At 51.6% G+C, this 12,646-nt stretch overlaps 3 protein-coding genes across 4 annotated transcripts; 1 reads left to right on the plus strand and 2 right to left on the minus strand.

The window, feature by feature from the left end:
• The first annotated feature begins 84 nt into the window (after window positions 1–84).
• Window positions 85–4,738, plus strand: TrAFT101_010095 (uncharacterized protein). 2 transcript variants are annotated; one of them, XM_024902484.2, is made up of 3 exons: window positions 85–464; window positions 667–2,399; window positions 2,469–4,738. In XM_024902484.2, exons 1-3 carry the CDS (start codon window positions 307–309, stop codon window positions 4,514–4,516), a joined length of 3,939 nt encoding a protein of 1,312 aa, XP_024760965.2. In that variant the 5' UTR covers window positions 85–306; the 3' UTR covers window positions 4,517–4,738. The 2 variants fall into 2 exon arrangements, with proteins under 2 accessions (XP_024760965.2, XP_065984962.1); XM_066128837.1 differs by lacking the exon at window positions 85–464 and having other exon boundaries at window positions 576–2,399.
• Window positions 4,739–4,832: 94 nt separating this feature from the next.
• TrAFT101_010096 (uncharacterized protein) lies at window positions 4,833–9,701 on the minus strand. The gene is made up of 3 exons (XM_024900045.2): window positions 9,498–9,701; window positions 8,642–9,431; window positions 4,833–8,555 (listed from the first exon to the last, which is right to left on the minus strand). Exons 2-3 carry the CDS (start codon window positions 8,831–8,833, stop codon window positions 5,679–5,681), a joined length of 3,069 nt encoding a protein of 1,022 aa, XP_024760964.2. The 5' UTR covers window positions 8,834–9,431; window positions 9,498–9,701; the 3' UTR covers window positions 4,833–5,678.
• Window positions 9,702–10,454: 753 nt separating this feature from the next.
• TrAFT101_010097 (uncharacterized protein) lies at window positions 10,455–12,583 on the minus strand. Its single transcript, XM_024902483.2, has 3 exons — window positions 12,315–12,583; window positions 11,455–12,248; window positions 10,455–11,390 (listed from the first exon to the last, which is right to left on the minus strand). The coding sequence occupies exons 1-3, from the start codon at window positions 12,493–12,495 to the stop codon at window positions 10,770–10,772; spliced, it is 1,596 nt and encodes a 531-aa protein (XP_024760963.2). The 5' UTR covers window positions 12,496–12,583; the 3' UTR covers window positions 10,455–10,769.
• Window positions 12,584–12,646: the final 63 nt, after the last annotated feature.

A 12,646-nucleotide genomic window follows, 5' to 3' on the forward strand; every position in this document is an offset into this window, starting at 1 on the left:
CTACAACGGGTTCAGGCTGTAAGCCCATCCAGCCCAGCTTTGGGAGACGGAGAAAAAAAAAAAAAAAAAAAGAAGGGCCGCCAACATCCACGACTCTTGACTGAAAAGGGCCTCGAATGCAACCTTGAGGCAAGGAGGAATTAAGCAACGAAAACAGATCGAGTCTCAGTCGTCCGATTCTTCACGCGACGCCCGCCCGCGCTATCAGCCCATCGACCAGGGTTTTTTTTTTTTTTTCTTGTTTCTTCTCCTCTCTTTCCTTTTTGTGATCCATGCGCTGAGCCCCTCCAAAGCCGCCGCTTCACGATGCGCAACCTTCGCAACCTCCGGTTCGGAAGATGGCGGCATCCGGACATCACTGCCGCCTGCTGGGATCCCGAGAATGACGAAATTGTGTGCTCCATTGGGCCGACGGCTCAGAATCAGACCATCGAGCTGGTGAGGCTTTCGGAGAAGGATTCAATGTGCGTCTTTGCAGATATTGCTGTTTTGTGAGAATGAAGGCGGGGGCGGGGCAGCAACTTTTACTGCTGGGATTTTTTTTTATCTTGCTTTCCTTTTTGCAGGGAATCATCTGGTTTATCCGAAATGATGTTACGGCAAGAGAAAAAGAAAGATACACACACAAAGAGAGAAACAGTTTGACTGACATGATGAAATCTCAAGATCCCGTCGCACACTCGCCCGCTGGGATGCGCCCAGTCCGACCCCCGATCTCCTCGTCGACCGAATCGTCAATCTGCAGTACTTGAGCGGCAGCGCTACGACATGTGTTGTTCTGGGAGGCGGCGATATCATTACGGTTCGAGAAGAGCCGGGAGGACCCTTCGATGTTCACATTGAGATCATGGGATCTATCGATGCTGGCATTACGGCCGCACGATGGTCCCCAGACGGAGAGCTCTTGACCGTTGTTACAAAAGCCAACACTGTCATCTTTATGGGAAGCACATTCGATCCTGTCGCCGAGGTTACCATGACAGAAGAAGATCTGAAGGCGTCAAAACATGTTTCCGTAGGATGGGGCAAGAAGGAGACACAATTCGAAGGTCGCGGTGCCAAGGCCCTCAGAGATCCTACGATACCACTGAAAGTCGACCAGGGCCTTCCGAGCTCAAACGAAGACGGGTCTGCGTCCATCAGCTGGCGCGGAGATGGCGCATATGTAGCTGTCAACTCAGTTCAAAGCGGTTCTCGGCGCGCCATCAGAGTCTACTCTCGCGAGGGAGAGCTGGATAGTGTCAGCGAGCCCGTGGACGGATTTGAGGGCGCTTTGAGCTGGAGGCCGTCTGGTAATCTAATTGCCGGTATCCAGCGCTTGGCGGATAGAGTCGACGTTGTGTTTTTCGAGCGCAACGGTCTGCGCCATGGACAGTTTACTCTGCGCTCGCCAAACGGCTCCCCCTTGGATGCTAGTGACACCAAGATCCGACTCGAGTGGAACTCAGACTCGACAGTCTTGGCTGTTATTCTCAGCGATACAATTCAACTCTGGACGACGGGCAATTACCATTGGTATCTCAAGCAAGAAATTGCCATGGACCCAGGGTTTGCCTGCCTGGCTTGGCACTCGGAGAAGGCCCTTCGATTTGCTGCAGTGTCGGCGGAGAGCATGATACTCGCCGAGCAAATCTTCCACACATCTCGAGGCTCATGCCGCCTACCGTATGATAACGGAGTAGTCGCCGTTATCGATGGCGAGACTGTCAAGATCACACCCTTCCGCACTGCCAATGTGCCTCCGCCCATGTCCTTGTTCGAGATCAAAGCGGAGTCTTCTGTTGTTGACGTAGCGTTCGGGCGCCAGAACTCTTCATTCGTGGTTCTGCACCAGAAAGGTGTAGACCTCTATGAGCTGCCTTTGAAAAATGGGCGATCAACTAGGCCGGTAGAGGTGCTTAAGCTACCCTTTGATACCCCTAATATGCCGGAGCATCATATACCCCTAAGAATCTGCTGGGTGGCTGACAACAGCTTGCGTTGTATGAGCTACCAAGATGACTTGGGCCATCTACAGCTGGTTGTATCGACTGACGAGGGAAACACTGCCGAAATTAGCATGCTAGATAGCAATCTGATCCTTGGAGCGACCGCTACTCGTGAGGATGATTCTACTGTTGAGAGCTATGGTCAGGACCAATCCGGAAGATTGTACAGGCTCTCGAATTTTGGACATGAACTTCTTCCATTCCAGTTCACAACGCAACTTCCATGGTTCGAAGTCAGCAAGCATGAAGACGTCGAGATGGCCTTTGGACTTTCGAGAGCGGGGCACATCTTTGCCAACTCTAGATTATTGGCCAAGAATTGTACTTCTTTTGTTGTTACGCCGAATCACCTCATTTACACCACTAGCAATCACTTTGTCAAGTACGTGCACTTGACAGCAGACGTTGAGGGTAAGTTTATATGTTACAAAAAAAAAAAAAAGAGCCCATAATTGGTATTATCATGCTGACTGGACGCAGATTTGGAAGTTCCTGGCGATGATCCTGAAAAGGACGAGCGTTGCCGTAGCGTAGAACGTGGTTCCCGTCTGGTCACAGCAATGCCAACTAATATGAGCATTGTACTTCAAATGCCACGAGGCAACTTGGAAACCATCTTCCCCAGAGCCATGGTGGTTGCCGGTATCAGAAGCTTAATTGATGAGAAGAACTATGCACGGGCATTTTCTTACTGTCGATCGCAGCGAGTCGATATGAACATTCTATATGATCACAAACCCGAACAGTTTCTCTCAAGCGTTGGACTCTTCCTGGATCAACTCGGCGAGGTCTCTTACATCGATCTATTCCTCTCATCACTTCGAGAGGAAGATGTCACGCAGACCATGTATCAAGATACCAAGCGATCCAAAGCTCACTTCCACAGCATCAACGCGGTCCCAGAACAACCGCCACCCTCTACGAAGCCTCAAGGTTCCAAGGTCAATGCAATTTGCGACGCGGTTCTGAAAGGCCTACAGTCCCTCAAAGCAACTCACCTCCAAAACATCATCTCCGCGCACGTCTGCAAAGTGCCTCCAGCTATGGATGACGGATTGACTCTTGTAGCTGAGCTGATGCAGGAAGACGAGAAACTTGCCGAAAAGGCGGTAGAACATATATGCTTCCTCGTGGATGTCAACCGAGTGTACGAGAATGCTTTGGGTCTATACAACCTTGATCTTGCTTTGCTTGTTGCACAACAGTCTCAGCGAGATCCAAGAGAATATCTGCCCTTTATTCAAAACCTACACGTTCTTTCTGAGCTTCGCCGAAAGTTTGAGATTGACGACCACCTCGCACGTCGGCAGAAGGCATTGGGTCATCTCCAGGCTCTTGATGCATTCGACGAACTGTGCAAGTACACTAGCAAGCACGACCTCTACCAAGACTCCCTCAAACTCTATCGATACGACCCGCCCCGTCTACAGACACTGACTGAAATCTATGCCATCTATCTGGAATCGAAATCTCAATATCGGGAAGCAGGTTTAGCATACGAATCTATCAAAAACTACGCCAAAGCCACCAACTGCTACCGTTCAGCCGGTGCCACATGCTGGCAGGAATGTCTCTTCACAGCCTACCAGCAAGATCCTCCCCTTTCTGCAGACAGCAAAGCCGAGCTTGCTACCGCCCTCGCAGACGCCCTCTGGGAGGCCAAAGACTTCTCCTCTGCCGCGACTATCCACCTCGATTATCTTTCTTCGCTCGAGACTGCTGTCAAGTGTCTCTGCCGTGGCTACCATTTCGCCGAGGCTATTCGCCTTGTCATTCAACACTCACGTCCCGAGCTTCTTGAGACCGCCATTGACACTGGGCTCGCCGAAGCACTCGGCCGGACGACGGAATTCTTGGCTGACTGCAAGGCCCAGCTTCGCGCCCAAGTCCCCCGCATTGCTGAGCTTCGCCTGAAAGCTGCCGAAGACCCCCTCGCTTTCTATGAAGGCGAGCGTGCCGGCGGACTGGATCTGCCTGATGACGTCTCCGTAGCGGCAAGTTCGCGCGTCAGCACTTCCGCCAGTTTGTTCACTCGCTACACTGGCAAGGCAGGCAGCGTGGGCACCGCGGGCACAGGCGTCAGTCGCGCTACGAGCAAGAACCGTCGGCGAGAGGAAAAGAAGCGCGCTAGAGGACGAAAGGGCACTGTCTACGAGGAAGAGTATCTGGTCAACAGTGTGCGACGACTTGTCGAGCGCGTGGAGGCTGCCAAATCCGAAACCGAGAGGCTAGTTTTCGCCCTCGTGAGGAGGGGCATGGCTGAGCGAGCGAGAGCCGCAGAGGCGCTCTTGGCGGACGTGACGGAGGCTTGCGAGGTTGCGGTGAGGGAAGTATTCGCTATTTCGGCGGCACAGCAACTTCAACAGCAGCAGGAACAGGAGCAACAGCAGCAGCAGCAAGCTGGTGAGGCGAATGCGTGGAAGGCTTCTGGAGGAGAGGGCGTGTTTCAGGAATTCATTCAAGAGCAGGGTAAGAAGCTTGAACCGCCGGTTATTACAGGGATGAAGAAGCTGGCATTATTGGGATGATGTTGGAGCTGATGTCTATGATTTATTTTTTATCTTTCAATTTTTTTTTTCTATTCGCTTCAAATGTTCAAATAGGGAATGAATTACTTTGGTGAATTTGACGATAGAGAGAGAGAGGGGGGGGGGGGAGAGAGAGAGAGAAGAGACTTGTGTGTTTGTGACTAGCACTTGTAGGCAGCTATTCGACGTCGTTGAATTCATGACACTACATTTAAGTGACCGATTGTCTTACTGTTAAGAAAATATAGTCCTTATAAGAAGCCCTTGCCCCTTGCTGGAATCTAGGTTTTTAATTATTTGATATGATTTATTTGATCTGCGCTATCAATCTCTCAACAAAGTAATCAAAAGCCACCCACCGACAGCTCACCAAAAAAAAGGAGATACTGCCATACAGAGAGCTTGCATCGAGTTATTCCTAATACCAACCAAAAAAAAAAAAAAAAAAAAAAAAAAGGGAGAGCGAGCTAACAATGATAATAACAGTAATAGTTAATGAATAAAAAATAACGAAAGGGAGGGGAACTCCACCACGCAAAAAGACAAGTAGAAGAAAAAAATAGAGAGATGTAAAAAAAAAAAAAAAAAAAAGCAGGATCCCTCATTCGCCTCCGCTATGAATTCAATTCAACACAAAGCTTAATTAAAAAGTCAATCCAGTCCATTTCATCAAGCGAAAGAACTTCATTACTTTCTCCTCCGCTTTCCACGCATAGACGTAATGTAATGCTTTCCATCAATCTCATATCAAACAAACAAAAAAAATTGTAGTGAAGATCAACAATCAGAACAACAAAAAGGGGGGTAATGGAAAAAAAAAAAAAAGACTAGCCCGACCAAGAGTAATCATGTATCAGGCAGTCCAAGTACATATAGTATCAAAAAATAGGAAAGAGGTCGTGATAATGACAGATGTCTTTGTCCCAATCGTCTAACTCGATTTCCTCATATTCGGCATTGACAAAAAAAGAAAAGGAAAAATAAGAGAGCGGGAAAAAAGGGTTGTCGGTGGCCTGAAAAAGAGGGATACGTCAAAAGCCACTCTGTGGTTGACAGCAAGCCGTCCCAGTGAAAAGAGTCAATCAATCAATGTTCTCTTCTCTCCTTGCTTCCTTTCTTCGATTCACCGCAAGAGACTTGCGGTAAAAAAATGACCTTTGCATTAGGCATTGGCCGCTGTCGGGCTCTCGGCCTTCTTTGGTGAACCAGGTTGGCTCCCGGCAGCACTTTCATTAACTTCCTCTTCACCCCCTTCACCCCCTTCTTCACCTTCTTCACCTTCCTCCTCCTCCTCTTCCTCTTCCTCTTCCTCTTCCTCTTCCTCTTCCTCTTCCTCATCTTCTTCAGCGACCATGCCATTCATACGCTCCCACACCTCACGTCGGATCTTTTCATCCTTGGCCAATCGTGCTCGCTCAACTTCTTCGAAGCCTCCCGATTTCTTCAGCTTGCCCTCGGCGACAAAGTTGCGAATCTCACGATGCAGTGCGTTATCCGAACGGTTCTTCAATTCTTTCTGTCGCAGCTTCTCAGCACGCTCAATCGCCTCGAGACGGTCTTGGTGGTTGGGCTGCAAAGCTCGCACCTCCCCCAACATGTCTTCTTTGGCGGCACTCTGATTGACGCTGTTGCCGAGGTTGCTGAGGTTAACGCCCTTGGAAAAAGTACGCGCGGTACCAGCGCTGGGGCCGGTGCCGGCATCCTTCATCTGCTCTTTGGTGGCTTGCTCCACGAGAGCAAAAGTCTCTGACGCCTTCTCCAAGTCGTCGCGCAGGTCAATAAGCAGCTCCTCCATAATGCGCAGCTCATCACGACCCTGGCAAACATCTTCGAGCTCCTTTTCCCAAATCTTGGTCCAGATCGGCTTCTCCTTGTTCATGTAATCTTCCATTGCCTTTAGCTGTTTAGAGAGCGAAGTAACGTCTTTAGAAACGACTTCAAGCTGTCGAGGTAGTGGTCGGACACCGCGGTGTACGACGTCCTTGCGCAAATCTTCCACCAAGTCTTGGAGGTCGTCAACCTTGGCAACCAGTCGATCCGAGTCGGCGTTGAGCTGTTTCCGTCCATTCGTAACGTAGGCATATCCGTTATCTCCATCCATACTAGGGATTGCGGCCTTGGCAGCCACTGTTTTGACATTTGCTGCTTTGCTGCGAATAGTGGACATGGAAGCTTGAATCTCAGATTGGAAAGTGGAGTAAGTTTGTCGGAGAACAGCAAGATCGCGCCGCAAGGTTTGGACTTCTCCAATCTGGCCGCTGCTGAACTTCTTTCCGGCTCCCAATAGAGTCAGAGTCTTTGGTTCATCTGCAGCTCGTACAGGGGCCTGCTGAGCCTGCTCCACAATCTGGGCCATCTCCTTGGCAGTCTCTTGTTGGCGATCTGACACCCGCTGGAGCGTGACGGCTTGGTCATCCACATTCTGCTTCACCTCTCGAACAATCTTGGTAAGCGCAGACATGCCCTCGTCAATGTGTCGCTTAACTTCGTCGAGCGGCTCCACGTTGAGCACCAAAACAGTTCGATCCTTGATATCGCTTAAGTCTTCCAACTCATGACGGACACCAGATACCGGGTCTTGGATGTAAATCTCGGGTAAATCGGCGCCGTTTTGCTGCGTGTTCCAAGAGAACTTATCTATAAAAGCCAGCTGCAAGCGTCCAATGGAAAGTTCATCGCGACCTTCGGGCAGAACAATCTTCTTAACTTTTGATTTGTACTGGAGGAAGAGTGTCAAGTCTTTTGTCGGTGTTGGCGGGGGCGAAACCTGGAAATAGTTCTCGTTTGGCTTTGACTCTGCGGGAAGAGGTGCTGTTGTCGGGGTATCGTTTGGCTTAATTTTTTGTTCTTTCTTGGTTTCAGATTGCGGCGATTCGACCATGAAAGGATTGGCATCGTTTAGAGGCCCAGAAAGAGTTGCACCTGGTGCATACTTGTCGTCCGGGGTCTTCGCAATCGGGCTCTCGGCTGGCTGGGCAGATAAATTTTCTTCTGCTACCTGGCTGGGAACTCGAATAGGGGAATTGTTGTAAGTACTGCCCCTTTTGATTTGCGATGCAGTACGGCTATGTCGAACAGATTCGCGTGATTGAACAGCGCGCAGCGATTCTCTGGCCTCCTTTCTTCCCCTATTCGGTAAAGTCCCGGTTTGCGAGGGAAGCATAGGGACGGCACTACCGGACCCTCCGAGATGTTTCGAGATCTGATATTGAGAGTAGCGTCGGGATGCCCTTCTTTCCAAATCACCGCCTTTTTGAAGCGCTGCCAAAGCACTAGATGTATTATCCGGCGGTGGTGGAGGCGGAGGTGGGAATGAATCGATATTAAGATCTGCTGATGGCGGCACTGGAGGCATTGAAGGCATGGGCGACTCTTCCGCTGGGTAAGGCGGCACTACAGGCATGTTCTGCATGGTAGAGCTAGAAACAGAGGACATCTCTGACGCAGCCGATCCCCTAGATTGGTCTCGTTCAGCGTTGAAGCGCCGTGTGGGCGATGATCCACCATTCGGCTGGGGACCGGATCCGGGTCGATGGGAAGTTGGTCGATGGCTCTCCAAGGTATCCTCGAGCATATTTGTCAATCCGCTGCTTCCACTGGCAATCGTACTGACGCTGGTGGTTCTCTCCGGTACAGAGGATTCCCTATCCCGCCCCTGTTTCTGGCGCAGCCTCTGTTGTTTTCGCTTCAGTCCGTGGAGCAGGTTGATGATGATATCTCGAATCCTAGGCAGATATTTCTCCAAGCTCTCGGCACTGGCCTCTTGGCTGAGGCAGGCCTCGAGTATACTCCGAAGCAGATCCGGGACGTTGCCGAGGTCGGATGTGTCAACGTTGATGGCCGTGAAGGCCCGGCAAGCCATGTTGAACTCATAGCCTAATCGCACGTAGACGTCGGAGACTTGCGCATCGGTTGCCTGGCCGCGCGACCATTGCGTTAGTGTTTCGAGAAGCTGTTTTGTGGCTACGAGCAGGTGAGTGACGCTCTTTTCAATTTGCGACAATGGCATATTGGAACCACTTCCCGATCCGGATGAACCCTGCACACACGGTTAGAAGGCGTCAGCTTGAGTCGCGCTCCAACGACCGGGATGAGCGCCAAGTTCCCCATGGAGATGCCACATACCTCGCGGTTTGCCCTCCTAGAGCCGCTGCTTGACGGAGCAGACCTGACAGAGACGTTGGACTGTCGCTGGGCTTGGCCTGGCGGGATGCCGGGAGAAATGGCTCGCACCGAAGGCGGGGGCCCAGGATCGGCAGCACCTGGAGAGCGCCGCTGCGAATATGCTCTCTGAGCGGCAGAGGCTTGCGGCTGCATCTTGTCGATTCTGTCTTTATTTTTCTTCTATTTTTTCTTCTTCTTCTTTGGTTTCCTCCTATTATTCCTTCCAAGCTCGTAGTAGCGACGAGTTTTCCCGTCGGGTCTATCCCTCGCCCCTTATGATCGTTCCACGGGCCGTGATCGCGGGAGCCAAGCGGGTGGCTGGCTAGCGGGTCGAAGAAAGCGTCTGGTGGCGGGTTTTCAAGAAAATGAGCGAGCGACGACGTCCGATGGGAGGCGGAGTCTGTCGTTGGGTCGGGATCGAAGTCGTGAGTCCTGGAGAGCTAAAGCAGCGGTTGAGGGACAGCCTCATCATCCAACGAGCGGCAGACGACAAAAAGCAAAAAAAAGAGGCCGAGCGCACTCTTTCCGTCATGCGCTATGCTATGCGCACATTCAACTGGGGGCCAGAAGCAAAAGGACAGACGTGGCGGCACAACTTGCGACAAGCCCTCGCGGCGTTGGGGCCAAGCAGAGAGAGTGAGGGCGAGAGAGTGAGAAAGAAAAAAGGAAAGGGAAATGAACGGCCGGGCTTGGGACCTGCAAGAGGCTGGTGTTCGTGGTCTGGTCTTGAAGAGATGCGAGAGGGGGTGGTCTGTGTTTTGCGTCTTGTCAGCAGAAAAGCCCACCGGGAGAGCTGAGCCAGCCTGGTAGGCGGTACCTGGAAATACCGGGCTGGTACCCTCCTGTGCCGTCTGCAGGGTGCACGTTCCCTGTCTCGCGCGTACCCTCAAGTCTCTGGCGTTACTGTGCTAGCAGCGGAGAAGCTTCGGACCCAGACGCAGCAACCATGCAGCGAACAGGGCTCTGTATTGTAAGTATGTGAGGGAGGCGGCGTGCACAAGATTGACGATACAGAAGCCGTGTGCATACGAACACTTTGAAAAAGCCAAGGTATAAAATAATAGCGTTCGAGACAGGGCCTCGGGAGGGAGGGCCTCGTATTGCCGCAAGCGAATTAGGGTGAGGAACAGTGTGAATATGGGAGGCTTATTCTTGGCTCTCAGGGTCACCGAGATGGACTACTTAGTATGAATGGATGGTCGATCTCGTGGAATGCGAAGAGGCTGCAATACGAATCACACACGCACAAACAGAGAAAGGAAAAAAAAATATCAAAAACTTTTTTATCTGTCTTTTATCCGGCCCCCCCTTATGCACAGATAGGGACATTTTTTTTTTTTTTCGGGGCGCGCACGATATGCGCAGTTGCGCAGGTCATAGGATCTCAAGTGCAGGAACCGGAGGCTGTCAGTGGCCGGAAGCGCCATAGCGTTGGGCAGCGTTTTGGGGGTTCACGTCATGTGGTTATTTATAGCTGCCCAAAGCCATATCCAGAAGCGATACGACGCTGGCGCCCAGCAATCGTTTGGGGGATCTGGCGGCAATGGCATTTGCACGAATAAATCTCGATGCCGTGCCTGGCAGCCTCGACAAACTGGTTCGACGACTTCTGCCTATGCGAGGGTGACGGCACTTGTGCATGCATGTACCTTCTGGGGTGACATTCGCCCCCTGGTTGTTTCACAAAATCCCATCAGATCCGACTGCTGCATCCATCACTGCCTCGGATCAGGTGTTTCTTACATACATGCAGTAGGAGAGGAGAAAAAAGGCTTCTGATGGCCCCCAAATGGGACGAGTTTTGTTATATACGCACAGTATAAGTTATAATGTCGAACTTTTCTAGAACGCTCCATCACCCTGCCCTGCGGCACAAAGTAAGGGGGCCCAGCCACGGATCTGCGGTACCTTGCATCAATACCTGGCACAGCTACCACGGCAACGCAGCTTTTAAGGAGTCGCGGCAATACTGTGCTTGTGCCATAGAGCAGGGCCATGGATTACTTACACGTGTCTATATCCGCTATTCTATGCATGTATGAAATAACCATTGATACAGGTACGACGTACGGAGTAGATCGTCCGCAAATTATCGTACGCCCCATCCGTTGTCCAGCAACGCCGTAGCCTCCTCCAGACTCAGCCCTGCCGTCTCGGGGTATATCCGCCAGACAAGGCCAAGCCCAATAGTGCAGATTCCTGCATAGAGCACAAAAGTCCAGGACGGACTCAGCGCGTCCATCATTGGCAAGAATGTCAACCCAACGGCAAAGTTTGCTGCCCAGTTTGTGGCTGTCGCAACTCCGCTGCCTACCGAGCGTACCGACAGAGGAAATAGCTCGCTTTGCATCCATGGAACGTTGCCCAGGCCAAGAGCGTAAGACGCGACGTAAATCATGATGCTGACGAGGACGACGATGGCAGGGCCGCTTCTTCCCTGGCTTTCATTTGTTGATATCGTGGCATTGCTGCGACTGTCCGGCGCCTGCTCCAGAGACAGATATGAAAACCCGCCCGCGGCCAGGAGCAGTCCTAGAGCCATCAAGGGTATTGAATAGAGTAAGATCCGTCGGCGGCCAATTTTATCAATTAAACCTAGCGCAACAAGCGTGAAGACAAAGTTGGTAACGGCAACGATGAGTGAAGTCAAGGTTGGGCTTTCGAATCCCATAATGGAGAATATGGTGGCCGAGAAGTACATGAGCGAATTCTGGGCCGTCAACGTTAGTACTCGGGTCTGCAAGTAGTGAAGGATCATTCAAGTTGGCACTCACAAAACCGCTTAGCTGCTGCAAGCCCTGCAAGAGACATGCAATTGCTAATGCGCGGCGATGTTTCCCTTCGCCCAACAGCTCGAACCACACGTAGAGCCCATTCCACGGACCAAAGGTCTGGCGATTGTGAAGCAGCCGTGTTTCGTCTTCTTCTCGGATCTCAAGTTCAATCTCCTTGATAATGGCATCTGCAGTGCCATCAAACCGTCCTTGTACGCCATTGACCTTTTGAACAACGCGCTTGGCATCTTCAGATTTCCCAGCCTTTACCAACCACCGCGGTGTCTCTGGCATAAAGGCCACAAGGGCACCCTGCAGAGCCGCTGGCAAAGCTCCTAAGCCTACCATCCACCGCCACCCAGTTTCTTTCGACGCATACGTGGATAACGCCCAGCCGATGATGTAAGCCGCCATCTGCCCGAGAGTGATGAAGAGCACATTGATAGTCACCAAACGACCTCGATACGACGATGGTGCAATCTCGGCAATGTACAATGGCACTACAAAACTTGCAGCACCCACCGCCGCGCCGATGATGCAGCGACCGGCCACCATGGCTGGCACAGTAGAGCTAACAGCCTGCAGAACCGCCCCGAGGATGAACAGCACGTCGGCGTATAGAATGACCCGTTTTCGGCCTAGCCGGTCGGCAATAAGAGACGAGAATGGCGAGACGAGAAGCGCGAAAAGGGAAGTAGAAGATGTAATGATTGATTTGTCCATCGAAGTGAGGTCTCGGTCCGATAGCGCCTTTCCGATCGAAACGAGGGTGGCAGATATAACACCGGTATCATCTAGAGCCCCGGCTGGTAAGCGTCTTCTCTGTAAACACCAGTCCTGAGGTGATTAGAAATGCGTACATCCAAATAATAGCCCGCTAATTCCAGCAGCAAATGTTAAGATCAGAACAAACACTCCAGGTCGCCCGCTCGTCGCCTTTCCCGCGGCAGCTCTCGGCCCAGGCACGTCGTCGACAGTATCGTACGGCGCATCCTCATCGTGGCGGTTGCTCGAGATGAGCGGCGCTTGTGAGCTATCCATTGCGATAGAAAGCCCGGGCGCCTAGTGTCGGGATTTCATCAAGCTCATTGGCGGGGGATTTTCCGCAAGGGGGAGTGAGGATGAAGTTGTTGTTGTTTTGGGGAGCAAGTGAGATTCGAAGTTCCGAAACTGGCGGCGTGACCCTGGCACT

This window comes from Trichoderma asperellum, chromosome 6, assembly GCF_020647865.1.
Source record: "Trichoderma asperellum chromosome 6, complete sequence".
Lineage (NCBI taxonomy): Eukaryota > Fungi > Ascomycota > Sordariomycetes > Hypocreales > Hypocreaceae > Trichoderma > Trichoderma asperellum.

Coding starts and splice junctions, on each gene's coding strand:
- TrAFT101_010097 (XM_024902483.2), bottom strand. CDS start 12,495: ATGGATAGCTCACAAGCGCCGCTCATCTCGAGCAACCGCCACGATGAG. Junction 12,249..12,314: donor TAGCGGGCTATTATTTGGAT/GTACGCATTTCT, acceptor CCGGGGCTCTAG/ATGATACCGGTGTTATATCT. Junction 11,391..11,454: donor TGCAGCAGCTAAGCGGTTTT/GTGAGTGCCAAC, acceptor TTGACGGCCCAG/AATTCGCTCATGTACTTCTC.
- TrAFT101_010095 (XM_024902484.2), top strand. CDS start 307: ATGCGCAACCTTCGCAACCTCCGGTTCGGAAGATGGCGGCATCCGGAC. Junction 465..666: donor CTTTCGGAGAAGGATTCAAT/GTGCGTCTTTGC, acceptor TGAAATCTCAAG/ATCCCGTCGCACACTCGCCC. Junction 2,400..2,468: donor CTTGACAGCAGACGTTGAGG/GTAAGTTTATAT, acceptor GACTGGACGCAG/ATTTGGAAGTTCCTGGCGAT.
- TrAFT101_010096 (XM_024900045.2), bottom strand. CDS start 8,833: ATGCAGCCGCAAGCCTCTGCCGCTCAGAGAGCATATTCGCAGCGGCGC. Junction 8,556..8,641: donor CTAGGAGGGCAAACCGCGAG/GTATGTGGCATC, acceptor CCGTGTGTGCAG/GGTTCATCCGGATCGGGAAG.